At 44.0% G+C, this 26,596-nt stretch overlaps 1 protein-coding gene across 2 annotated transcripts in view; it reads left to right on the top strand.

The window, feature by feature from the left end:
• Positions 1 to 1,775: 1,775 nt before the first annotated feature.
• Positions 1,776 to 26,596, top strand: part of LOC137431883 (cadherin-13-like) — a 112,487-nt gene continuing 87,666 nt past the window's right edge. The window contains exons 1-3 of one of the 2 annotated variants that reach the window (XM_068123685.2): positions 1,776 to 2,199; positions 2,376 to 2,420; positions 24,176 to 24,295. In XM_068123685.2, coding sequence (XP_067979786.2) covers positions 2,170 to 2,199; positions 2,376 to 2,420; positions 24,176 to 24,295 — 195 coding nt within the window. In that variant the 5' untranslated portion in view covers positions 1,776 to 2,169. The remainder of the gene's footprint in view (positions 2,200 to 2,375; positions 2,421 to 24,175; positions 24,296 to 26,596) is intronic. The other variant, XM_068123684.2, reaches the window with a different exon arrangement.

Here is a 26,596-nt window from a genome sequence, read left to right as displayed (position 1 = left end):
CAATGCTGTCAACACAATACTCGACTTTCACCTTAAACCCTGGGCTCACCTTAAACCCTGGACTCACCTTAAACGCTGGGCTCACCTTAAACCCTGGGCTCACCTTAAACCATGGGCTCACCTTAAACCCTGGGCTCACCTTAAACGCAGGGCTCACCTTAAACCCTGGGCTTACCTTAAACCATGGGCTCACCTTAAATCATGGGCTCACCTTAAACCCTGGGCTCACCTTAAACGCAGAGCTCACCTTAAACCCTGGGCTCGCCTTAAACCCTGGGCTCACATTTTGGCCTAGAGGTATGCTTACTCACCTCTCAGGTTTGAATCCCGATCCAGCTACAAACTGTAATCCCAGTGTTTATAGGCAGGGTGATTCATCAATTTGTGACATGGCCTAGGGCCCTGCACTTGAATTGGATAGACAAGTAATCAAATAGGTAACTAGAGAGTTCATAGAACACGTTACCCCGTGTTGTGTTCTCAATAACACAGCATAACAACAACTAAAACAAATGCCCAAGGTCCTGAAAACTCTTAATCCTGTTCTCGTTGTGCTGCATACCTGCACAGCAGGTTAAACCATCTCTCCAGATAAATATAATAAATCGTTATTTTTCCTCCATTAATCGGTCACTGCAATAATTCCTCGGAATAATATAAACCATTCTGCACACGTTTGTCCTCACTGTGAGTGCTCGCAAAATGTTATTGGGATATATATATATATATATATCAAATGTTATTGCAGTTCATAGCAGAAGATGGCCGTTCACAAATGACGTACAAGCAACCTGGGTGAGTGAGTTTGTAGTGCAGGAGCCTCCGCCCAGGCCACAAGCACAATATGAGATAAGGATCTGGTGTAACCTGGTGTGAAGGGACATCCAAGAACAGAAACCGCCTTCTACCTGGAAATGAGGCAGCAATTTGTCATTACCTCAGTCACCAAAGGTGGATGGAGGTTATGTTTTCACCGCTGTCTGTTTGTCTGTTTGTCTGTGAACAAAATATCTCAAAAAGTTGTGGACGGATTCGGACGAAAGTTGGCAGAGATGTAGTGCATGTGACAAGGACGATTCGATTCGATTTTGGTAAAGATCTGAATGTGGATTCGGATATGATAATTAATTTATTAAGTGATTCTTCACCCTTGAGAGATCGGGCTAAAAACGATACATAGCAGGATATCTCAAAAAGCTGTGGACGGATTTGGACGAAACTTGTTGGACCGGTTGTGTCTGACAAGGACGATTCGATTAGATTTTGGTGAAAATGCGGATCCGGATTTGGTTAGTAGAATTTTTAAAGTGACTCTTCACCATTGGGAGATCGGGCCAAAAACGATACATAGCAGGATATCTCAAAACGTTGTAGACGGATTTGGACGAAACTTGGTGGACAGGTTGGGTGTCTGACGAGGACGATTTGGTTAGATTTTGGTGAAGATCTGAATATGGATTCGGATATGAGAATTATTTCATTTTTAAAGTGATTCTTCACCATTGGGACAAAGGGCCAAAAACTATACATTGCAGGATATCTCAAAAAGTTTTGGACGGATTTGGACGAAACTTGTCGGACCGGTTGGGTGTCTGACAAGGAAGAATCGATTCAATTTTGGTGGAAATCCGGATCCGGCCAGTATAATTTTTAAGTGATTCTTCACCATTGAGTGATACGGCCTTCCAGGTGGAGGTGTGCTTTCCACTGAGTGCCATTCTAGTTTATTCATGGTTCCGCCGATAACCCGTCCATCAACCACCACCAGCGCTGGCAGACGGGTCCTCTGTCTTCACGCCCTTCTGATGGACGGACACAGGTTGCGAAATAAGAGGGTGACGGTGCGTGTTTAGCTATGTCGGATGAGCCCAAGCAAGACTGCTCAGACGCCCACCTGCCTTGGGTTGCACACACTGTTCAGGTAGATCTTACTGATAAATGTGAAGTTGCGAAAATGCAAGAATTTCAAGGTGTGGCCATTTGTCATCTGTTTTGAGCTTTTGGCTGCGAGGGAATTTTGAGAAGGGATAGCTTTGGGTGAGCGCCACGACTGATAGGGTGGAAAAGGAAACTTTTGGAGTGAGGTGTGGGCGTGGGAGCCATTCGGGGGATTAGGGGTTTTTATCAGTGTGCAGGTTCCCGCCACCATTGCTGGTGTCCTCAAGAACCATGAGGCCTCTATATGGATTTGTCCTGCAGGTCAGTCTTCATTTTATAGCCACATCTTCTAATGGTTTAGAACAAACTTCGAATTCAGTTTCAGGTTCTCGGCTCACCAGGTAACTGTTTCGTTGATTAAGAAAAGTTTTTAAAGTGTGGCAAGAGCTTTGTAAACTTGACCAGAGGTTTTCCATTTCACCCGGTATGTGTGACAGATCTTGTTTTCTCTTGTTTCTGGATATTGGCGGCTCCAGAAAGAGGTAAGGATTTCCTTCACACAACAGGTGACCTTCCTGGTCATAAGAGTTACCCCAAATTGTCCGATCGAATGATTCCTCAATTATTACTTTAGTTTTTGTTTTTTTTACATTATCAAATGTTGAAGGTGAAACCTGTACATATATACGTCATACGTAGTACATGGATATAGAGATATCACCTTAACATTAATTACCAAAAGGAGACTCTGGATGAACGAACACATGATATGATATTTGAATGTGCGATCCGAGCATTGGGGGCTCAGTGCTCAGATGGGGAGGACAAACTCTCCCCGATTTGATTGCTATTTAGTGAGCGAGTCTTTAGTGAGAAAACCGGCTCTGCTCTTTGTTGTGGAAAAACAACAGGTAGAATGGATGAGAATGCAACAGGATGAAAACAACAATATACAGAGGGGAGCACCACCAACAGCAGGGTTGAGGGACGAAATAGAGGGAGATGGACAACAAGGGATGTGGGGAAGAATGAGGGGTAGGCGAGGACGCAAATTTGTGAAGCAGACCGAAAATCTAGGTAGACCCACTCAGGTGTCACACTGTCAGTCATAGACACAATGGTTTTGGTGTCATTTTCATTCCACATGATTGAAGGTAAACAATAGGGTTAGGATTAGGGTTAGGGTTAGGGTTAGAGTTAGGGTTAGGGTTCGGGTATTTAGGGTTAGGGTTGGGGTATTTAGGGTTAGGGTTATGCAGGTGTGACGGCAGTTTCAGATGAAGCTTCTCAGGTACATCCACATAGTTCTCCAATGTCGGATCATCAGAAGTACCAACTACTGACACCTGCACATTCTAAGGCGGTATCGGTACAACAGCTTTCACAGCATCTACTCAAACATCACAGGCGGTTGGACACCAAGGCCCTTGCGACCCTTTGGCCTTAAGCATCATGGATGAGGTGCACAATGAATGAAGTGACATATTACGAGAGCTTAGACTTTTGGCAGGTATACCTTCAATCTCACTTTCAGTGCTGTCATCTTCTTCACTGACAGACCCTGATAATAACTTTCTAACAAACTAACAAACTACCAAACTTTCAATCCTGACAAATCTCACACTCTCACTATGTCTCTCCGAAAAGACCGAATGGACAACCCTCCCATCTACTTTCTGAACAATTCTCTCCAAGAAGTTCTGTCGCTCAAGCTTTTGGGTCTCACTATCTGCCATGATCTTTCTTGGGAAAACCACATTTCCAAGCTGGCCTCCAAAGCCAGTCGCCGACTGGGCATCCTCCGTCGTGTGAAGTCCTTCCTTGGCACACCTGAGCTCCTCACCACATACAAGGCTTTCATCCGCAGCTCAATGGAATACTGTTCTCCCCTATGGGCCGGTGCTCCTGCCTCACACCTAGCTCGGCTTCACGCTTATGAAACCAAAGCTTTCAGAATTATTGGAATCTCCCGCGATGAAGCTATCTCTGAGGGCCTTTCACTCACTCACCGCAGGCAGGTAGGTGGTCTTTCTGTCTTCTACCGACTCCTCTCCGGCCTTGCACCCCCAGCTCTCTCTGTGCTCTGTCCCCCAAATATTCCTACAGGTCGCACAAGATCTGCCAGCAACCCTCTGATGGTTAAACTGCCGAAATCTCGGCTCTCTGCTCACCTTCACTCTTTCATTCCTCTTTTCTCCCGCCTCTGGAACAAACTCCCTCACTCCCTTCAATCCCACTCCTCCCTCCAGGTCTTTAAAACAGCTGTTCACCACCATGTCTTATCTTCCCCCATCCAAAAGCTTGATCTTTTCTACCCCCGCTAATTCACCCCAGATCCATCTTGTTTGAAATTCCAACTTCTTTCCTGGAAGTCCTGGCAGTGTCCATATGTGTTATACCTCTCCCACCCACCCCCCCCCCCCATCTTCCCATGCCCCCCCCCCCAAAGCCCTCGCCCTCTCTCAGATCTCTCTTTGTCTCCATGTCTCTCGGTCCCTGCTCTCAAATGTTGTGTTTGTGTCCTTTCCCCTGTCTCCCCATCTTGTCTACCGCTCCCGATGTTATATGTTTTATGTGTCGTTTGTCTTTCTGTGTGATTAATGTTCGCTCTTTCACGAGCCTCGATCTTGTATACAAAAAAAAAAAAAAAAAAAAATCACATTCTTTAATCAAATTATCATCCAATCAAATCAAAAATCAAAAATCAAAAATGGTTCATCTTCTTCCAACAAATTTTTCAAAAATAAATCAAGGTTATTTTCACAATCTTCTGATATCCACTCTAATCCATTTCCCTATCAAATCTTACGGAGGAACCTGGAAGAGAATGGAAAATCGAGATCTCGATCGAGATCTTTCGAGATCTCGCGAGATCTTGGAGACGACGGCAGGGATTTTCAAAGCTGCACACGTTCTCCACGTTTTCAAAGTTGTCATTGTTCACAATTGTATTTTGTTGAAACTGTATTTATCTTTCGGTGTGTGAACCTATAGTGTGTCCCTTTTTGAAGTTTCTCGGTGTTGATCTTTCATAAATTAATCGTTTCTGTTTGCCGTGCATGTTGTGGCCTTGCCTCAGGCTTCCCCTGTCCCCTGTCAAAGTTTGTTTCTTCCTTCGCTGTTTTTGCTAGGTTTTTAGATTTCCCTTTCTCCCCCAAACTTCCCCGTACATCTACTCTTTGTCTCACGTTTTAACCCCCCCACCCTCCCCCACCCCAAAAACAAAAACAAAAAAAACAAAACATTTATTTCCCATTCTCCACGTGTGAAGTTGTCCTATCCTGTGCTTCTGCCCAGGTGCGCTGTCTCGCCCCGCCCCCATTATCTCCTTGCCTTCCACATTTTCCCCTGTTCACGTAACTCGTGGTTGTCCCTCTCGGCTCCCTCTCCCTGTTGGTATTTTTGTGAATATTAGATTGTTCTTCACGGTTCTGTTTAAATATGTTTAAACTTTCCCCTGCAGTGTTTTATTCAGTCGTATATTGCAACACGCTGTTTTTCTTCCTATTTAAAAGGCTCTTTTCAACACGCTGTCCGCTTCACCTTGGAAATCCTGAAATAATAGACATAAGTTCATCAAACATAAAAAATGCAAAGATTTATATCGCCCTGAGGGCATCATCATTATCATGAGAAAATATAGATATTGTTGCGTCAACGGCTCAAATAACGTCGAGCACGTTCGGGCAGGAGGTTAAAATCCTGTGATGTACCAAACGGTTTTAATTTCTGTAGAGACGTACCAAGGTTCTGCTCAATTAATGGCGATGCGCTGGCGTGCGCAGGACAGAGGAGAATCACGAGAACCTTAAAGATTTAAAAACCAAATGGGGTTATTCCCGAAACACAACAAAATAACTAGAGAAGATCAATTCAATATAATTATATACAATGAGGTAAACAATGGTAAAATAAATCCGATTATTTAAATAGTTTTATTTAAAATAAATCCTCCTCCTTTGCAGGAAGCTGTATGTCCATCTAGAGTCTTTGCAGGAAGCTATATGTCCATCTAGAGATTTTGCAGGAAGCTATATGTCCATCTAGAGTCTTTACAGGAAGCTTTTTGTCCATCTCGAGTCTTTGCAGGAAGCTATATGTCCATCTAGATTCTTTGCAGGAAGCTATATGTCCATCCAGAGACTTTACAGGAAGCTTTTTGTCCATCTCGAGTCTTTGCTGAAAGCTATATGTCCATCTAGTCTTTGCAGGAAGCTATATGTCGATCTGGAGTCTTTGCAGGAAGCTATATGTCCATCTTGAGTTTTTGCTGGAAGCCTTATGTCCATCTAGAGTCTTTACAGGAAGCTTTTTGTCCATCTCGAGTCTTTGCAGGAAGCTATATGTCCATCTGGAGTCTTTGCAGGAAGCTATATGTCCATCTTGAGTTTTTGCTGGAAGCTATATGTCCATCTAGTCTTTGCAGGAAGCTATATGTCCATCTAGAATCTTTGCAGGAAGCTATATGTTCATCTAGATTCTTTGCAGGAAACTATATGTCCATCCAGAGATTTACAGGAAGCTTTTTGTCCATCTCGAGTCTTTGCTGGAAGCTATATGTCCATCTAGTCTTTGCAGGAAGCTATATGTTCATCTATAATCTTTGCAGGAAGCTATATGTCCATCTGGAGTCTTTGCAGGAAGCTATATGTCCATCTTGAGTTTTTGCTGGAAGCTATATGTCCATCTAGTCTTTGCAGGAAGCTATATGTTCATCTATAATCTTTGTAGGAAGCTATATGTCCATCTGGAGTCTTTGCAGGAAGCTATATGTCCATCTGGAGTCTTTGCAGGAAGCTATATGTCCATCTAGTCTTTGCAGGAAGCTATATGTCCATCTTGAGTTTTTGCTGGAAGCCTTATGTCCATCTAGAGTCTTTACAGGAAGCTTTTTGTCCATCTCGAGTCTTTGCAGGAAGCTATATGTCCATCTGGAGTCTTTGCAGGAAGCTATATGTCCATCTTGAGTTTTTGCTGGAAGCTATATGTCCATCTAGTCTTTGCAGGAAGCTATATGTTCATCTAGAATCTTTGCCGGAAGCTATATGTCCATCTAGATTCTTTGCAGGAAGCTATATGTCCATCTAGAGACTTTACAGGAAGCTTTTTGTCCATCTTGAGTCTTTGCTGGAAGCTATATGTCCATCTAGTCTTTGCAGGAAGCTATATGTTCATCTATAATCTTTGCGGGAAGCTATATGTCGATCTGGAGTCTTTGCAGGAAGCTATATGTCCATCTTGAGTTTTTGCTGGAAGCTATATGTCCATCTAGTCTTTGCAGGAAGCTATATGTTCATCTATAATCTTTGCAGGAAGCTATATGTCCATCTGGAGTCTTTGCAGGAAGCTATATGTCCATCTAGTCTTTGCAGGAAGGTATATGTCCATCTTGAGTTTTTGCTGGAAGCTATATGTCCATCTACAGTCTTTGCAGGAAGCTATATGTCCAACTAGATTCTTTGCAGGAAGCTATATGTCCATCTAGATTCTTTACAGGAAGCTTTTTGCCCATCTGGAGTCTTTGCATGAAGCTATATGTCCATCATGAGTTTTTGCTGGAAGCCTTATATCCATCTAGAGTCTTTACAGGAAGCTTTTTGTCCATCTTGAGTCTTTACAGGAAGCTATATGTCCATCTTGAGTTTTTGTTGGAAGCCTTATGTCCATCTAGTCTTTGCAGGAAGCTATATGTTCATCTAGAATCTTTGCAGAAAGCTATATGTCCATCTAGATTCTTTGCAGGAAGCTATATGTCCATCTGGAGTCTTCACAGGAAGCTTTTTGTCCATCTGGAGTCTTTGCAGGAAGCTATATGTCCATCTTGAGTTTTTGCTGGAAGCTATATGTCCATCTAGAATCTTTGCAGGAAGCTATATGTCCATCTAGATTCTTTGCAGGAAGCTATATGTCCATCTAGATTCTTTACAGGAAGCTTTTTGTCCATCTCGAGTCTTTGCAGGAAGCTATATGTCCATCTTGAGTTTTTGCTGGAAGCTATATGTCCATCTAGAGTCTTTTCAGGAAGCTATATGTCCATCTCAAATAAACTCACAAATATCAAAAAAGGTTTGGGTAATGGCGACATTAAAGAGTCACACCAGATGTTAAGTACATATGTATTATACATATATTTGGACCCTTCCTTCGCTTTTCTCAACTTACCACCTTGCTCATTTTTCAAGGTATCTTCACATTGACATGAATATTCTGATTCCACATTGATTTCACAATATGAAATTTATCACTGGATAAAGCTGAATGCCTCAACTCTGTGTTTGCCTCTAAATTTTGTGTCCCAAACCCATCCCTCTCTGTACCCACCATACCCAGTCGTACCCAGCTGCTCCTGGACTCCGTGTCCTTTCCTCCTGACAAGGTGGAAAAGTTTCTGTCAACCCTCGACTCTGATTCTGCAACTGGACCCGACGGCATCAGCCCATGGGTCCTAAAATCCTGCTCTGCCGCTCTATCTCACCCTCTCCCTGTTCTCTTCACCCTCTCTTTTGCTCAAGGTCAACTGCCATCTGCTTGGAAATCAGCCAACATCACCGCTTTACACAAAAAAGGTGCAAAAACAGATCCTAGCAACTACAGACCAATCAGCCTTCTCCCAATTATCAGCAAAGTCATGGAATCCATCATTGCTTCGGATATGAAATCTTTCCTCTTCTCCAATGGCTTGATCTCTGATCATCAATTTGGTTTCAGACCAGGTCACTCTACTCTGGACATGCTGCTTCTGCTGTCTCAACAATGGATGGAGGTCCTCAATGCCAAACAGGAAATTAGAGCTGTCTCCCTCGACATATCACGTGCCTTCGATATGGTCTGGCACCCCGCTCTGCTCACCAAACTCTCCTCTTTTGGTATCCATGGAAATCTCCACGCATGGCTGGCGGACTTCCTCTGTAGTCGTCGTCAACGTGTGGCCCTGAATGGGTTTCTCTCATCTCCTCTTCCTGTTCAGGCTGGAGTTCCCCAAGGCAGTGTTCTGGGCCCTGTGCTTTTTCTGGTCTTCATCAATGATCTCTCTGACTCTCTTGAAAATCCTCTCTATCTCTTTGCTGATGACTCCACTCTCTGCCGCTCCATTCCTCTTCCCTCAGATCGGCAGTCTGCAGCCTCCTCACTCTCTGAAGACTCGGACAAAATCACAGACTGGTCAAACAAGTGGAACATGTCTTTCAATCCTGACAAATCTCACACTCTTACTATGTCTCTCCGAAAAGATCGACTGGACAACCCTCCCATCTACTTTCTCAACAATCCTCTCTAAGAAGTTCTGTCGCTCAAGCTTTTGGGTCTCACTATCTGCCATGATCTTTCTTGGGAAAACCACATTTCCAAGCTGGCCTCCAAAGCCAGTCGCCGACTGGGCATCCTCCGTCGTGTGAAGTCCTTCCTTGGCACACCTGAGCTCCTCACCACATACAAGGCTTTCATCCGCAGCTCAATGGAATACTGTTCTCCCCTATGGGCCGGTGCTCCTGCCTCACACCTAGCTCGGCTTCACGCTTATGAAACCAAAGCTTTCAGAATTATTGGAATCTCCCGCGATGAAGCTATCTCTGAGAGCCTTTCACTCACTCACCGCAGGCAGGTAGGTGGTCTTTCTGTCTTCTACCGACTCCTCTCCGGCCTTGCACCCCCAGCTCTCTCTGTGCTCTGTCCCCCAAATATTCCTACAGGTCGCACAAGATCTGCCAGCAACCCTCTGATGGTTAAACTGCCGAAATCTCGGCTCTCTGCTCACCTTCACTCTTTCATTCCTCTTTTCTCCCGCCTCTGGAACAAACTCCCTCACTCCCTTCAATCCCACTCCTCCCTCCAGGTCTTTAAAACAGCTGTTCACCACCATCTCTTATCTTCCCCCATCCAAAAGCTTGATCTTTTCTACCCCCGCTAATTCACCCCAGATCCATCTTGTTTGAAATTCCAACTTCTTTCCTGGAAGTCCTGGCAGTGTCCATATGTGTTATACCTCTCCCACCCACCCCCCCCCATCTTCCCATGCCCCCCCCCCCCAAAGCCCTCGCCCTCTCTCAGATCTCTCTTTGTCTCCATGTCTCTCGGTCCCTGCTCTCAAATGTTGTGTTTGTGTCCTTTCCCCTGTCTCCCCATCTTGTCTACCGCTCCCGATGTTATATGTTTTATGTGTCGTTTGTCTTTCTGTGTGATTAATGTTCGCTCTTTCACGAGCCTCGATCTTGTATACAAAAAAAAAAAAAAAAAAAAATCACATTCTTTAATCAAATTATCATCCAATCAAATCAAAAATCAAAAATCAAAATGGTTCATCTTCTTCCAACAAATTTTTCAAAAATAAATCAAGGTTATTTTCACAATCTTCTGATATCCACTCTAATCCATTTCCCTATCAAATCTTACGGAGGAACCTGGAAGAGAATGGAAAATCGAGATCTCGATCGAGATCTTTCGAGATCTCGCGAGATCTTGGAGACGACGGCAGGGATTTTCAAAGCTGCACACGTTCTCCACGTTTTCAAAGTTGTCATTGTTCACAATTGTATTTTGTTGAAACTGTATTTATCTTTCGGTGTGTGAACCTATAGTGTGTCCCTTTTTGAAGTTTCTCGGTGTTGATCTTTCATAAATTAATCGTTTCTGTTTGCCGTGCATGTTGTGGCCTTGCCTCAGGCTTCCCCTGTCCCCTGTCAAAGTTTGTTTCTTCCTTCGCTGTTTTTGCTAGGTTTTTAGATTTCCCTTTCTCCCCCAAACTTCCCCGTACATCTACTCTTTGTCTCACGTTTTAACCCCCCCACCCTCCCCCACCCCAAAAACAAAAACAAAAAAAACAAAACATTTATTTCCCATTCTCCACGTGTGAAGTTGTCCTATCCTGTGCTTCTGCCCAGGTGCGCTGTCTCGCCCCGCCCCCATTATCTCCTTGCCTTCCACATTTTCCCCTGTTCACGTAACTCGTGGTTGGCCCTCTCGGCTCCCTCTCCCTGTTGGTATTTTTGTGAATATTAGATTGTTCTTCACGGTTCTGTTTAAATATGTTTAAACTTTCCCCTGCAGTGTTTTATTCAGTCGTATATTGCAACACGCTGTTTTTCTTCCTATTTAAAAGGCTCTTTTCAATTTCCTCTCCAACTTATTCCATTTCAAAAAAATATTCAATCTCTTATAACTCTAAATCACTACATGCTCTAAATTCACATTCATTCCACCCCTCCTCTATCATTCTTAAACGGATCGCTAACTTGAAAATCACAATAAACCCAAATTGTTATAAATGTTCGTCTTTCATCAATCATCCACTTTCTAAACTGCCCCGTTGCCCCTCCCCTCCTAAACTCCCACTAACCCCTCCCCTACTAAACTCCCCCCTTGCCCCTCCCATTCAAATCTCCCCCCCCCCCAACCATCCCTCCCAAATTCTCCCCCCTCCCACCTCCTCCTCAAGGCTGCCTCCTCCCCACTTCGTCTCCCTTCCATCTCATACCTCCACCTCCCCCAACCTTCTACTTTCCTCTGCCCCCCCCCCCTCAAACAACCCCTCACTGTTCCTCATTCCATCACCATCAAACCTTTCGTCCTCCTCATCCTTCCCTCTCTTGTAACTCTTCTGTAATCTTCGACACACTATCAACTGCTCTCCCTACCTCCCCCTCTCATCCTTCCTCTGACCCTACGCCATCCACTCCCCTGTCCTGTTCCCGATGCTCCCCCTCTCTCCTCATTAACAGTATGGACCTCAAACATCCGGGGCCTTCGCTCAAACCTGATTGATCTCTCCATTCAGGTTCCTTCTGACAATCCAGACTTGATCTGCTTAACAGAAACCTTCCTCTTTCAAGATGTCTCTGATTCCTTAATATCTCTTCCTGGTTATGCCCTCCTCCGGTATGATAGACCTGAGCCTCGTCCTGGTGGTGGGGTGGCTATCTTTATCAAAAACTCTCTTCCTCACTCTCCTTGCACTGCCCTCTCTCCACCCCACCCCCAGGAGTACCTCTGGCTATGGCTTCCTCTCCGCTCCCACCTTTTGTTCATATGTGTTCTGTACCGTCCTCCAAACAGTGATGACTCCATTTACATTTCGCTGTCGGACAACATGGACCAACTTCTATCAACTCATCCAAACTCTCTCTTCCTCATATGTGGTGACTTCAACTGTCAGCCTGCCAGCTGGCTGGGTATGGGTTCCTCTCTCACCAGCCATGGCACCTCAGCAAAGGACTTCTGCGACTCATTGGGACTGACACAATCTGTCAATTTCCCGACCCGGATCTCAGTCAATGGAGTATCTTCTCTTCTAGAATTGGTTATGACTAACTTCCCTGCAAGTGTCTGCTGCTCTTCTTCTGCTCCAATCGGTTCTTCTGATCATGTGCTTGTTAAAGTGGACATCTCACTGGCCATTCTCAGAGAGCCTCCTCAGCGTCGACGAGTCTGGCATTTCACTCAGGCTGATTGGCACGGTCTTCAAGCAGCCATCAATCATCTGGATTGGTCTCCCATCTCCACTGCCTCTGACATCAATTCTTCCTGGGAATTCTTCCAAAGCAAACTGCTCTCTCTCATGCACAGATTTATCCCATCTCGTCTTCGGTTGTCTTACCCTTCCTCCCGTCCATGGTACACTGAATCTTGTGGTGAGGCAGTTGCCCTGAAACAACTTGCCTTTGCCTCTTGGAAGGCAAATCCAACTGAAGGCAATCTCAGTTCCTTCCACCGAGCTCGGAACAAGTGTGTGTCTACCCTCAGGAGTGCCACGAAGCACTATCTCTCCTCACTCAAGATTGAACTCTCAAACCTGTCTCCTTCCTCCAAATCCTGGTGGCGTCTGGTCAAATCCGTTTCTGGTGTTTGTTCTCCCTCCATCCCCTCCCTTACCTCAAATGGCTGCACAGTTGACACCGCACGTGACAAAGCCGAATGCCTCAACTCTGTGTTTGCCTCAAAATCCTGTGTCCCAAACCCATCTCTCTCTGTTCCCACCTTTCTCAGTCGAACCCAACTGCTCCTGGACTCTGTGTCCTTCTCTCCTGACAAGGTGGAGAAGTTTTTGTCAAACCTCGACTCAGATTCTGCAACTGGACCAGACGTCATCAGCCCACGGGTCCTAAAATCCTGCTCTGCTACTCTATCTCAGCCTCTCTCTGTTCTTTCCACCTTCTCTTTTGCTCAAGGTCATCTGCCAGCATCTTGGAAATCAGCAAACATTACCGCTTTACACAAAAAAGGAAATGAGAAAATGTTTACCTGAGTCAGGAGCTGAGTTGAGCACCTTTATTCTCCTATTACACCTGTTCTCCCCTCCCTCCTCTTTATTTTGTGTTCGACTATGTTTATTAATAACTTTAGTCTATGGACTTGCAGCACTTGCACCTTTCACTACTTTGCTGAAAGCATGAGTGTTTTGACCTGCAGCACTTGCACCTTTCACTACTTTGCTGAAAGCATGAGTGTTTTGACCTGCAGCACCTGCACATTTCACTACTTTGCTGAAAGCATGAGTGTTTTGCATTGCAGCACCTGCACCTTTCACTACTTTGCTGAAAGCATGAGTGTTTTGGCTTGCAGCACCTGCACCTTTCACTACTTTGATGAAAGCATGAGTGTTTTGACTTGCAGCAGATGCACCTTTCACGACTATGCTGAAAGCATGAGTGTTTTGACTTGCAGCAGATGCACCTTTCACTACTTTGCTGAAAGCATGAGTGTTTTGACTTGCAGCACCTGCACCTTTCACTACTTTGCTGAAATCATGAGTGTTTTGACTTGCAGCAGATGCACCTTTCACTACTTTGCTGAAAGCATGAGTGTTTTGACTTGCAGCACCTGCACCTTTCACTACTTTGCTGAAAGCATGAGTGTTTTGACTTGCAGCAGATGCACCTTTCACTACTTTGCTGAAAGCATGAGTGTTTTGACTTGCAGCACCTGCACCTTTCACTACTTTGCTGAAAGCATGAGTGTTTTGACTTGCAGCAGATGCACCTTTCACTAATTTGCTGAAAGCATGAGTGTTTTGACTTGCAGCACCTGCACCTTTCACTACTTTGCTGAAATCATGAGTGTTTTGACTTGCAGCAGATGCACCTTTCACTACTTTGCTGAAAGCATGAGTGTTTTGACTTGCAGCACCTGCACCTTTCACTACTTTGCTGAAATCATGAGTGTTTTGACTTGCAGCAGATGCACCTTTCACTACTTTGCTGAAAGCATGAGTGTTTTGACTTGCAGCACCTGCACCTTTCACTACTTTGCTGAAAGCATGAGTGTTTTGACTTGCAGCACCTGCACCTTTCACTACTTTGCTGAAAGCATGAGTGTTTTGACTTGCAGCAGATGCACCTTTCACTACTTTGCTGAAATCATGAGTGTTTTGACTTGCAGCAGATGCACCTTTCACTACTTTGCTGAAAGCATGAGTGTTTTGACTTGCAGCACCTGCACCTTTCACTACTTTGCTGAAAGCATGAGTGTTTTGACTTGCAGCAGATGCACCTTTCACTACTTTGCTGAAAGCATGAGTGTTTTGACTTGCAGCACCTGCACCTTTCACTACTTTGCTGAAAGCATGAGTGTTTTGACCTGCAGCACTTGCACCTTTCACTACTTTGCTGAAAGCATGAGTGTTTTGACCTGCAGCACCTGCACATTTCACTACTTTGCTGAAAGCATGAGTGTTTTGACATGCAGCACCTGCACCTTTCACTACTTTGATGAAAGCATGAGTGTTTTGACCTGCAGCAACTGCACCTTTCACTACTTTGCTGAAAGCATGAGTGTTTTGACATGCAGCACCTGCACCTTTCACTACTTTGATGAAAGCATGAGTATTTTGACCTGCAGCACCTGCACCTTTCACGACTATGCTGAAAGCACGAGTGTTTTGACTTGCAGCAGATGCACTTTTCACTACTTTGCTGAAATCATGAGTGTTTTCACTTGCAGCACCTGCACCTTTCACTACTTTGCTGAAAGCACGAGTATTTTGACTTGCAGCAGCTGCACTTTTCACTACTTTGCTGAAATCATGAGTGTTTTGACTTGCAGAACCTGCACCTTTCACTACTTTGCTGAAAGCAAGAGTGTTTTGAACTGCAGCACCTGCACCTTTCACTACTTTGCTGAAAGCATGAGTGTTTTGACTTGCAGCACCTGCACCTTTCACTACTTTGCTGAAAGCATGAGTATTTTGACCTGCAGAACCTGCACCTTTCACTACTTTGCTGAAAGCATGAGTGTTTTGACTTGCAGCACCTGCACCTTCCGCTACTTTGCTGAAAGCATGAATGTTTTGCATTGCAGCACCTGCACCTTTCACGACTTTGCTGAAAGCATGAGTGTTTTGACTTGCAGCACCTGCACCTTTCACTACTTTGCTGAAAGCAAGAGTGTTTTGACCTGCAGCACCTGCACCTTTCACTACTTTGCTGAAAGCATGAGTGTTTTGAATTGCAGCACCTGCACCTTTCACTACTTTGCTGAAAGCATGAGTGTTTTGACATGCAGCACCTGCACCTTTCACTACTTTGCTGAAAGCATGAGTATTTTGACTTGCAGCACCTGCACCTTTCACTACTTTGCTGAAAGCATGAGTGTTTTGACTTGTAGCACTTGCACCTTTCACTACTCTGCTGAAAGCCTGAATATTTTGACTTGCAGCACCTGCACCTTTCACTACTTTACTGAAAGCATGAATGTTTTGCATTGCAGCACCTGCACCTTTCACTACTTTGCTGAAAGCATGATTGTTTTAATTTGCAGCACCCTGCACCTTTCACTACTTTGCTGAAAGCATGAGTGTTTTGAACTGCAGCACCTGCACCTTCCACTACTTTGCTGAAAGTATGAATGTTTTGCATTGCAGCACCTGCACCTTTCACTACTTTGCTGAAAGCATGAGTGTTTTGACTTGCAGCACCTGCACCTTTCACTACTTTGCTGAAAGCATGAATGTTTTGCCTTGCAGCACCTGCACCTTTCACTACTTTGCTGAAATCATGAGTGTTTTGACCTGCAGCTCCTGCACCTTTCACTACTTTGCTGAAAGCATGAGTGTTTTGACCTGCAGCACCTGCACCTTTCACTACTTTGCTGAAAGCATGAGTGTTTTGACTTGCAGCACCTGCACCTTTCACTACTTTGCTGAAAGCATGAGTGTTTTGACCTGCAGCACCTGCACCTTTCACTATTTTGCTGAAAGCATGAGTGTTTTGACTTGCAGCACCTGCACCTTTCACTACTTTGCTGAAAGCATGAGTGTTTTCACTTGCAGCAGCTGCACCTTTCACTACTTTGCTGAAAGCATGAGTGTTTTGACTTGCAGCACCTGCACCTTTCACTACTTTGCTGAAAGCATGAGTGTTTTGACCTGCAGCACCTGCACCTTTCACTATTTTGCTGAAAGCATGAGTGTTTTGACTTGCAGCACCTGCACCTTTCACTACTTTGCTGAAAGCATGAGTGTTTTCACTTGCAGCAGCTGCACCTTTCACTACTTTGCTGAAAGCATGAGTGTTTTGCATTGCAGCAGCTGCACCTTTCACTACTTTGCTGAAAGCATGAATGTTTTGCATTGCAGCACCTGCACTTTTCACTACTTTGCTGAAAGCATGAATGTTTTGCATTGCAGCACCTGCACCTTTCACCACTTTTTTTTCTTTTTTTTTCTTTTTTTTGTATAAAGCATGAGTTTTTTGATTTGCAGCAGCTGCACCGTTCACTACTTTGCTGAAAGCATGAGTGTTTTGCATTGCAGCAGCTGCACCTTTCACTACTTTGCTGAAAGCATGAATGTTTTGCATTGCAGCAGCTGCACCTTTCACTACTTTGCTGAAAGCATGATTGTTTTGCCTTGCAGCAGCTGCACCTTTCACTACTTTGCTGAAAGCATGAGTGTTTTGACCTGCAGCTCCTGCACCTTTCACTACTTTGCTGAAAGCATGAGTGTTTTTACCTGCAGCACCTGCACCTTTCACGACTTTGCTGAAAGCATGAGTGTTTTGACCTGCAGCTCCTGCACCTTTCACTACTTTGCTGAAAGCATGAGTGTTTTGAACTGCAGCACCTGCACCTTTCACTACTTTGCTGAAAGCATGAGTGTTTTGACTTGCAGCACCTGCACCTTTCACTACTTTGCTGAAAGCATGAGTGTTTTGACCTGCAGCACCTGCACCTTTCACTATTTTGCTGAAAGCATGAGTGTTTTGACTTGCAGCACCTGCACCTTTCACTACTTTGCTGAAAGCATGATTGTTTTCACTTGCAGCAGCTGCACCTTTCACTACTTTGCTGAAAGCATGAGTGTTGTGCATTCAGCAGCTGCACCTTTCACTACTTTGCTGAAAGCATGAATGTTTTGCATTGCAGCACCTGCACCTTTCACTACTTTGCTGAAAGCATGAATGTTTTGCATTGCAGCACCTGCACCTTTCACCACTTTTTTTTCTTTTTTTTCTTTTTTTTGTATAAAGCATGAGTTTTTTGATTTGCAGCAGCCGCACCTTTCACTACTTTGCTGAAAGCATGAGTGTTGTGCATTCAGCAGCTGCACCTTTCACTACTTTGCTGAAAGCATGAGTGTTTTGACTTGCAGCACCTGCACCTTTCACTACTTTGCTGAAAGCATGAATGTTTTGCCTTGCAGCACCTGCACCTTTCACTACTTTGCTGAAATCATGAGTGTTTTGACCTGCAGCTCCTGCACCTTTCACTACTTTGCTGAAAGCATGAGTGTTTTGACCTGCAGCACCTGCACCTTTCACTACTTTGCTGAAAGCATGAGTGTTTTGACTTGCAGCACCTGCACCTTTCACTACTTTGCTGAAAGCATGAGTGTTTTGACCTGCAGCACCTGCACCTTTCACTATTTTGCTGAAAGCATGAGTGTTTTGACTTGCAGCACCTGCACCTTTCACTACTTTGCTGAAAGCATGAGTGTTTTCACTTGCAGCAGCTGCACCTTTCACTACTTTGCTGAAAGCATGAGTGTTTTGACTTGCAGCACCTGCACCTTTCACTACTTTGCTGAAAGCATGAGTGTTTTGACCTGCAGCACCTGCACCTTTCACTATTTTGCTGAAAGCATGAGTGTTTTGACTTGCAGCACCTGCACCTTTCACTACTTTGCTGAAAGCATGAGTGTTTTCACTTGCAGCAGCTGCACCTTTCACTACTTTGCTGAAAGCATGAGTGTTTTGCATTGCAGCAGCTGCACCTTTCACTACTTTGCTGAAAGCATGAATGTTTTGCATTGCAGCACCTGCACTTTTCACTACTTTGCTGAAAGCATGAATGTTTTGCATTGCAGCACCTGCACCTTTCACCACTTTTTTTTCTTTTTTTTTCTTTTTTTTGTATAAAGCATGAGTTTTTTGATTTGCAGCAGCTGCACCGTTCACTACTTTGCTGAAAGCATGAGTGTTTTGCATTGCAGCAGCTGCACCTTTCACTACTTTGCTGAAAGCATGAATGTTTTGCATTGCAGCAGCTGCACCTTTCACTACTTTGCTGAAAGCATGATTGTTTTGCCTTGCAGCAGCTGCACCTTTCACTACTTTGCTGAAAGCATGAGTGTTTTGACCTGCAGCTCCTGCACCTTTCACTACTTTGCTGAAAGCATGAGTGTTTTTACCTGCAGCACCTGCACCTTTCACTACTTTGCTGAAAGCATGAGTGTTTTGACCTGCAGCTCCTGCACCTTTCACTACTTTGCTGAAAGCATGAGTGTTTTGACCTGCAGCACCTGCACCTTTCACTACTTTGCTGAAAGCATGAGTGTTTTGACTTGCAGCACCTGCACCTTTCACTACTTTGCTGAAAGCATGAGTGTTTTGACCTGCAGCACCTGCACCTTTCACTATTTTGCTGAAAGCATGAGTGTTTTGACTTGCAGCACCTGCACCTTTCACTACTTTGCTGAAAGCATGATTGTTTTCACTTGCAGCAGCTGCACCTTTCACTACTTTGCTGAAAGCATGAGTGTTGTGCATTCAGCAGCTGCACCTTTCACTACTTTGCTGAAAGCATGAATGTTTTGCATTGCAGCACCTGCACCTTTCACTACTTTGCTGAAAGCATGAATGTTTTGCATTGCAGCACCTGCACCTTTCACCACTTTTTTTTCTTTTTTTTCTTTTTTTTGTATAAAGCATGAGTTTTTTGATTTGCAGCAGCCGCACCTTTCACTACTTTGCTGAAAGCATGAGTGTTTTGACTTGTGCTATTTTGAGTAGAGAGTGATTAATGCACAAAATGGTCTCCCAGGAAAGGTCGTCGCAGTATTGAATAGTCCAGTCAATTTCTGTGAGAATTGTGACTTTGTTTTAAAGTATGAAACTTGGCACACCTTTATTTATGTTTAGCTCACCTGGAATGTAGTTCTGGGGACCTTATTTGATGGCGCGTCATCAGATCGTCAGTCTTCTCCGACCAAAACTGCTGATGGGATTGTGACCAAATTTGGCACAAATAATAATTATACTAATAAATCTTTATTGTCCCATATTCATGGAAATTATTCTATGGTGACACCGTAAGTTGACCATCATTAAAACATAAAACACAAAGGGAATAAGAAAACGAAATAAAAAGACAAAATATAAAATAAAAATAAATAAATATAAAACAAATAATATTTGGTGTGTTGCAACTCAAGGTTGTTCATGGCTTGAGAAGATCAGGGTCTAAGGAGGTCTACCGGGGGTCAAAGTGGATCCAGGTTTGAACCCCCAAAGTAGGTATTTGCTTTTTCCCTCGAAAATACACACACAATTTCGATGACACTTGACCACAACCTTCATCAACCTTGATGCACCAAAGTTTGTTCAGGCATTTAAAAAATTGGGCCCGAAGAGGGTTTATGGGGAAGTAGGGCAGGAAGTGGGGGTTGCCCCCCAAAATCGTTTTTGTTGTTTAAAGTGTTATGATTATGTTAATATGATTCTTCATGCTGCCCTATCTCCTAGCAAACACTTAAATTGGTTAAAATACTGTGATACTGTTTAAAACACCTTTAGTCAGTGTAATACACGTACACCGCTTTATTCTACCAGGTGAGTGCCCAGGGGTATTGCCCGAAGTTTTTTTTATACATATGGTCTCGGTTCGTGGAAGAGCTAGGACAAAGCATGGATCAGGAACTAGGACACACAACATAACAAAGGGAAAAGCAGGAGACAGGAGAAACACCAATAACAGGGCTGAGGGAGAAGGTAGATGGGGACGGACAAACGAGGGATGCAGGTAACGATGAGGGTTAGGGGAGAACGCACGTGGAGGTGGTTTAACAGGAGTAGAAAAAGATCTCTTTACACAAGTTTTCTCCACAAGAGGAGATCGTCATATCCACCATCTGCAAGGTGTGCTTCAGACGAAATCAACCTGCAGTGGCCAATCTATATAATAATAGCGTGAGGACTCGACTTTGTTATCCCTTTTACGCAGCACCCAGTGACCCGATGCCCACGGCACTCATGGATTTACGATCTACGAACCGCGCTCTTTGTTTATCACGTACAGCCATACTCGAAAAATCTGAATTAGCCGACGTTGGGGCCCAAAAGCATCCGATTAACTGCCGATACGACGCCATCTTACGACGCCATCGTATTGGCGTCTGCTGGGCGAAGGCGAAGCAAGCCGTCCGCTGATTGGACAGGCGAAGGCGAAAGCAAGCCGTCCACTGAGTGGACAATCCAGAGCATGCATTTGTGCCGGTGTCGGCGATCGTTGTTCATACATGCACTCTTCATTCTCATCTTTCTTCCTAAATTCTTACTCGGACAAGCAAATCCCCTATGCCATCCATAATGGTACACTCTATCCATACACCACATCCTTCCTTCCGTGGATGTTCCACGGGTTTCGGCTAGTATTCAATATTTGAGGATGGATTTTATGGAAATTGTGAAGTACTGAGAATTTGTAGCATTGCCGTTTATATCAGTTGTGTGGAAACTGAACAAAGAACAGTCAAGCATATCCTTGGAGAAATGTTTCATATTCTCTCAAGTCTACTCACCATAAAACTATGATCTCTCAAAAATCTGGTTGGAGTTAGAAACATCCATATTCAAAACTTAAGGCATCAAAAAGTAGAACAGCACTCGGTAGAGCACATACCTCCACCTGGTGAACAGTTTACGTTTTGATTCCCACTGATAGGCCGGATCTGGATTCGGACCTGAACCAAAATCTAATTGGCTTGTTCTTGTCACCAAACCAACTCGTCCACAAAGTTTATTCATAATTCGTCCATAACTTATTTAAATATCATGTTATTTATCACTTTTCACCCGATCTCTCAATGGTAAAGAATCACTTGAAAATTAAATAATTATCATATCCGAATCCATGTACAGATCTTCACCAAAATCGAATCGATTAGTCCTTTTCACACACACAACATGTCCACCAAATTTCGTCCAAATCCATCCATAACTTTTAGAGATATCCTGCTATGTATCGTTTTTGGTCCTTTCTCCCAATGGTGAAGAATCACTTAAAAATTCTAGTAGCCGGATCCGAATCCGGATCTTCACTAAAATCGAATCATTTCGTCCTTGTCACTTACACTACATCTCTGCCAAATTTCGTCCGAATCTGTCCGCAAATTTTTGAAATATCTTGTTATATGTCATTTTTGGCCCTATCTCTCAATAGTGAAGAATCACTTAAAAATTTATCGTATCCGCGGATCCGGAACTTGAGCAACATCTAATCATTTCAACCTTGTCATATACTCAACCTCTCCACCAAGTTTCGTGGTAAACTGTCCATAACCTTTTGAGACATCCTGCTCACAGACAGACCGACGGACAGACGGGCACAAAGATAACCTGTGTCCACCTCTGGTGCCTTAGGTAATAATCCTGATACAATTCTACAACTACTCGTTTTGACAAGTTGCTACAGAAATAGAAACCAAAAAGTAGAGCAGCTTGAATAGTCAGGTTACCAAAATGTTGACCCTGCAATGTTAACTACTGCAAACTTTGTTTCACGGAAATGTGTTCTATATAGTTAGGAGAGTCAAATTAGCTTGGTTGCTACTTGTGCAACGTTGGGCATTTCTCAGAATTCAAGATGGCGGCCACCGCTATCTTGGATGTTGGCCAATTTTGAACTTTTGATCTCGATGACCTAGAGGGTCGTGCAATACCTCTTTCTAGGGATTTTAGAGTACGGGGAGTCCATTTCTGGAGTTATTTTTTGGATGCTAGTGTATCAGAACCACTTTTCGCACTTGTGCTGGCATTGAAAACCACTTTTTGCACTTGTGTTCGTGTTGCAAAACCACTTTCCACACTTGTGATGGCATTGAAAACCAGTTTTTGCACTTGTGTTAGTGTTGCAAAACCACTTTCCACACTTGTGCTGGCATTGAACACCAGTTTTTGCACTTGGGTTAGTGTTGAAAACCACTTTACGCACTCCGGTTCCGTCGTCATGTCTTATGAACAATAACAATACATTAAAGTTTCTTAGTTTGACCTTTGACCTTCATTTTGACTTTGCCATTGACCCCGTACCGAAAAAATAACTCCAGGAATGGACTCCCCGTACTCTAAAACCCCTAGAAAAAGGTATTGCAAGACCCTCTAGGTCATCGAGATCAAAAGTTGAAAATTGGCCAACATCCAAGATAGCGGCGGCCGCCATCTTGAATTCTGTGAAATGCTCAACGTTGCACAAGTAGCAACCAAGCTAATTTGACTCTCCTAACTATATAGAACACATTTCCGTGAAAAAAGTTCGCAGTAGTTAACATTGCAGGGTCTCATAAAGGACATACAGTCACGTGAAAAAGTAAGTACACCCCATGTAAAGTTTTGACTTTTTCAACATATTTCAACATACAGCTATTTGATCTTCATTTCAACAATATTGAGAGATAAAAGTGATATAATATAACAAATATCATGAAACATTTACATTATGTAGCCCATTGTATAATTTAAATAAACATAAATGCAAATTTCGCATGTGGAAAAAGTAAGTACCCCCTTGGCTCTAATAGGTGGTATTGTCCCCTTTGGCAGAAACAACCTCAAGTAGGTGTTTCTTATAACTGTCTACCAGTCTCTGACATCGACGGATAAATTTTTGCCCACTCCTCCATGCAGAATTCTTTCAGCTGTGCGATGTTTGTGTGGTTTCTTGCATGCACAGCTCGTTTCAAATCCCCCCACAACATCTCGATGGGATTTAGATCCGGGCTTTGACTTGGCCATTCCAGAACCCTCCATTTCTTTCTTTTCAGCCATTCCTTGGTGGATTTACTGGTATGTTTAGGGTCATTGTCATGTTGCAAGGTCCACCTACGGTTGAGCTTCAACTTTCCGACAGATGGCCTCACATTATGCTCAAGCACCCTCTGGTGCAATGAAGAATTCATAGTGGATTATATGATGGTGAGCTGCCCAGGCCCTGATGCAGCAAAGCTGCCCCAAACCATAATATTTCCTCCACCATGCTTTACAGTTGGTATCAGGTTCTTGTGGTGAAATGCTGTCTTTGGTTTTCGCCAAACATGTCTTCTGATGGTGTGGCCAAATAGCTCTACCTTTGACTCATCTGTCCAGAGCACATTGTTCCAAAAGTGCTGGTCTTTGCCTCGGTGTTCATTCGCAAACTTTAGTCTTGCCCTGATGTTCTTTCTGGACAGCAAAGGTTTCCTCCTGGCACACCTCCCATGTAGATCAAATTTGTGCAGCGTCTTTATAATGGTAGACTCGTGCACTTTGCCATCAACAGTGGCAAGAGCTACCTGTAGGTCCCGTGATGACATTCTGGGGTTCTTAGAGACATCTTTCAGCATCTTGCGGTCTGCTCTCGGGCTGAACTTGCTGGGGCAGCCTGGCCTGAACAAGTTGGCAGTTGTTTGGAATCTTCTCCACTTGTAGAGGATCTTCCGGACAGTCGAATGATTGATTTCAAATTGTTTGGAGATCTTTTTAAATCCCTTCCCAGACTCGTAGGCATCTATAACCTTCTTTCTGAAGGCCGCAGAGAGCTCTTTTGATCTAGGCATGGTGACGCCGCACACTTCAACAACAAAGAGCAAGTTTGCTTTCTTAAGTTATTTTGTGCAGAAATGAGAACAGAAGGACGGACGGATGGACGGACATATGATTGGAAATATAGTGAGATGTCCCAAAGCAGAATTCTCATTACCATGAAGTATTATCAAACAGTGAAATGTATTATTGTAGATTATATGAATATATTATCCACTCCTCTACCCTCCCCAGTAAAGGCAGAACACAGGAATGGCCGAAATAATTGAAACATCATTCCCTGTGTGTCTGAGCAGGGAGATTCATTGAGCGAGACCATGGGAATGCGAAGACTGCGTGTAAAACGACAATGGAATGTTCCTATACTCATCATTCCAGAGAACGACCCTGATTTCCTCAAGAACCATAAATACGAGGTCACACAGTGTATCCATTTGTGATCTCCTGCACACAATCACACGGTGTATCCATTTGTGATCTCCTGCACACAATCACACGGTGTATCCATTTGTGATCCCCTGCACACAATCCCACGGTGTATCCATTTGTGATCTCCTGCACACAATCACATGGTGTATCCATTTGTGATCTCCTGCACACAATCACACGGTGTATCCATTTGTGATCTCCTGCACACAATCACACGGTGTATACATTTGTGATCTCCTGCACACAATCACACGGTGTATCCATTTGTGATCCCCTGCACACAATCCCACGGTGTATCCATTTGTGATCTCCTGCACACAATCACACGGTGTATCCATTTGTGATCTCCTGCACACAATCACACGGTGTATCCATTTGTGATCTCCTGCACACAATCACATGGTGTATACATTTGTGATCTCCTGTACACAATCACAAGGTGTATCCCTTTGTGATCTCCTGCACACAATCACAGTGTATCCATTTGTATTCTCCTGCACCCAATCACAGTGTATCCATTTGTATTCTCCTGCACACAATCACAGTGTATCCATTTGTATTCTCCTGCACCCAATCACAGTGTATCCATTTGTATTCTCCTGCACACAATCACAGTGTATCCATTTGTGATCTCCTGCACACAATCACACAGTGTATCAATTTGGTGATCTCCTGCACACAATCACACGGTGTATACATTTGTGATCTCCTGCACACAATCACACGGTGTATCCATTTGTGATCTCCTGCACACAATCCCACGGTGTATCCATTTGTGATCTCCTGCACACAATCACAGTGTATCCATTTGTGATCTCCTGCACACAATCACACGGTGTATCCATTTGTGATCTCCTGCACACAATCACACGGTGTATCCATTTGTGATCTCCTGCACAAAATCACATGGTGTATACATTTGTGATCTCCTGCACACAATCACACGGTGTATCCATTTGTGATCTCCTGCACACAATCACACGGTGTATCCATTTGTGATCTCCTGCACACAATCACATGGTGTATACATTTGTGATCTCCTGCACACAATTACATGGTGTATCCATTTGTGATCTCCTGCACGCAATCCCACGGTGTATCCATTTGTGATCTCCTGCACACAATCACACGGTGTATCCATTTGTGATCTCCTGCACACAATCACATGGTGTATACATTTGTGATCTCCTGTACACAATCACAGGGTGTATCCCTTTGTGATCTCCTGCACCCAATCACAGTGTATCCAATTGTGATCTCCTGCACACAATCACACGGTGTATCAATTTGGTGATCTCCTGCACACAATCACACGGTGTATCCATTTGTGATCTCCTGCACACAATCAACATGGTGTATCCATTTGTGATCTCCTGCACACAATCACACGGTGTATCCATTTGTGATCTCCTGCACACAATCACACGGTGTATCCATTTGTGATCTCCTGCACACAATCACACGGTGTATCCATTTGTGATCTCCTGCACACAATCACATGGTGTATCCATTTGTGATCACCTGCACACAATCACATGGTGTATCCATTTGTGATCTCCTGCACACAATCACACGGTGTATCCATTTGTGATCTCCTGCACACAATCACACGGTGTGTCCCTTTGTTATCTCCTACACACAATCACACGGTGTATCCCTTTGTTATCTCCTGCACACAATCACACGGTGTATCCCTTTGTTATCTCCTGCACACAATCACACGGTGTATCCCTTTGTTATCTCCTGCACACAATCACACGGTGTATCCCTTTGTTATCTCCTGCACACAATCACACGGTGTATCCCTTTGTTATCTCCTGCACACAATCACACGGGGTATCCCTTTGTTATCTCCTACACACAATCACACGATGTATCCCTTTGTTATCTCCTGCACACAATCACACGGTGTATCCCTTTGTTATCTCCTACACACAATCACACGATGTATCCCTTTGTTATCTCCTGCACACAATCACACGGTGTATCCCTTTGTTATCTCCTACACACAATCACACGATGTATCCCTTTGTTATCTCCTGCACACAATCACACGGTGTATCCCTTTGTTATCTCCTGCACACAATCACACGGTGTATCCCTTTGTTATCTCCTGCACACAATCACACGGGGTATCCCTTTGTTATCTCCTACACACAATCACACGGTGTATCCTTTTGTTATCTCCTACACACAATCACACGATGTATCCCTTTGTTATCTCCTGCACACAATCACACGGTGTATCCCTTTGTTATCTCCTGCACACAATCACACGGGGTATCCCT

This window comes from Myxine glutinosa, chromosome 7 (assembly GCF_964187855.1).
Source record: "Myxine glutinosa chromosome 7, kmMyxGlut1.1, whole genome shotgun sequence".
Classification (NCBI taxonomy): domain Eukaryota; kingdom Metazoa; phylum Chordata; class Myxini; order Myxiniformes; family Myxinidae; genus Myxine; species Myxine glutinosa.
Note: the sequence above shows the minus strand (reverse complement) of the source record. Positions and strands in the feature narration are given on the sequence as shown.